At 33.8% G+C, this 1552-nt stretch overlaps 1 protein-coding gene across 1 annotated transcript in view; it reads left to right on the forward strand.

Annotated features, from left to right (window-relative positions):
* The first annotated feature begins 670 nt into the window (after nucleotides 1–670).
* The window catches only part of LOC107696568 (palmitoyl-protein thioesterase 1-like), a 4044-nt gene continuing 3162 nt past the window's right edge, over nucleotides 671–1552 (forward strand). Inside the window, exon 1 of the mRNA XM_016496978.1 lies at nucleotides 671–930. Coding sequence (XP_016352464.1) covers nucleotides 927–930 — 4 coding nt within the window. The 5' untranslated portion in view covers nucleotides 671–926. The remainder of the gene's footprint in view (nucleotides 931–1552) is intronic.

A 1552-nucleotide genomic window follows, 5' to 3' on the forward strand; every position in this document is an offset into this window, starting at 1 on the left:
AATAACTTATACTGTCTTTTTACGCGTTGCATCGCGCCGCATAAACATAAAACCATGTCTGCATTTGTGATCGAAAATGACAAACAACAAGCCCTACTCTACACTGCCGTTTGAATCATCAGTGGCAAATGCTTTAAATATAAAAAACGTACTTACAGTCTTTGAGTCAGAACAGCCGGCATTGTTGTCTACTCTACCAGGATAAGGCAGATATGTTCACTGAATATAAACCTAACAGACCACTCAGATCATTAGGATCGAGTCAGTTAGAAATACCAAGGGTTCACACAAAACAAGGGGAGTCCGCTTTTAGTTATTATGCCGCCCGCAGTTGGAATCAGCTTCCAGAAGAGATCAGATGTGCTAAAACATTAGTCACATTTAAATGCAGACTCAAAACTCATGTTTAGCTGTGTTTTTATTGAATGAGCACTGTGCAATGTCCAAACTGATTGCACTATATTTTATGTATAATCATTTTCTATTCTTAACTGTTTTAAATTAATTTTAAACCTCTTAAATCAATTTTTAAATCATTTTCAAAGTTTTTCAATTCCTTGTTTTATTGTTGTGATTATTTTTTTATTATCATTTTCTTTTCTTTTATGTAAAGCACTTTGAATTACCATTGTGTATAAAATGTGCTATATAAATAAATTTGCCTTGCGGTGCAGAAAGCCCACTCAATTAGTTGTGGGTGACAACTTCACTTATTCACTTCCTTGTTTTAGTGCTTTCCCTTCCTGTAAGTTAAGTGTATTCCATTAACAGGGATGTACATGTGTTCACATCTGCAGGCTCGGCCTCGGATTCAAGTATGGGTTTATTAGCGGCTCTTCGCCTCATCGCTGTCTGGGTGTCTATTGCTGCTGTGTGGCTCATCGTGGGGAATTAATGCCTCAGTCCCTCTGGTGATATGGCACGGCATGGGTGAGACACACTACATCACATCCGCACCTGATCAAATAAATAATAGGCCTGAGTCATTGAATACTGTGAATCATAAGGGTAATATACATTGGTCACTTCACAAGAAGGCTTTTGTGTATACAGTGGCTTTAGCAACAAAAAACTGACACTAACGTTTTGAAATACATCATCTTGCAATTTTTTATCTTGCACACACACACACACACTAACCAAAAGTTTGGGGGCAGGAGTTTTTTTTTTTTTTAAATACTTTTATTTAACAAAGATGCATTAAATTAATCTAAAGTGATAGTAAAGACTTAGACTTTTACTAAAGATTTCGATTTGAAATAAACACTGTTCTTTTGAACTTGCTATTAATCAAATAATCCTGTAAAAATGTAACACTGTTTCCACAAAGATATTAAGATTTTGTTTTGTTTTTAACATTAATAAGTCTGGAGACTGGATATTTTTGTAGAAACCATGGTAATTTTTTTCAAGATTTAAAAAAAATATATTTAATGTATCTTACCTGAATAAAAGTAATAATGTAATAAAAAGTAATAATGTAGGAAAAAAATCTAACTGACCCTAAATAGTAGTGTACTAAGTGACTAGAATCTTTACAAATCTTAAAACA

Source organism: Sinocyclocheilus anshuiensis, unplaced genomic scaffold, assembly GCF_001515605.1.
Source record: "Sinocyclocheilus anshuiensis isolate Anshui unplaced genomic scaffold, SAMN03320099.WGS_v1.1 scaffold590, whole genome shotgun sequence".
Lineage (NCBI taxonomy): Eukaryota > Metazoa > Chordata > Actinopteri > Cypriniformes > Cyprinidae > Sinocyclocheilus > Sinocyclocheilus anshuiensis.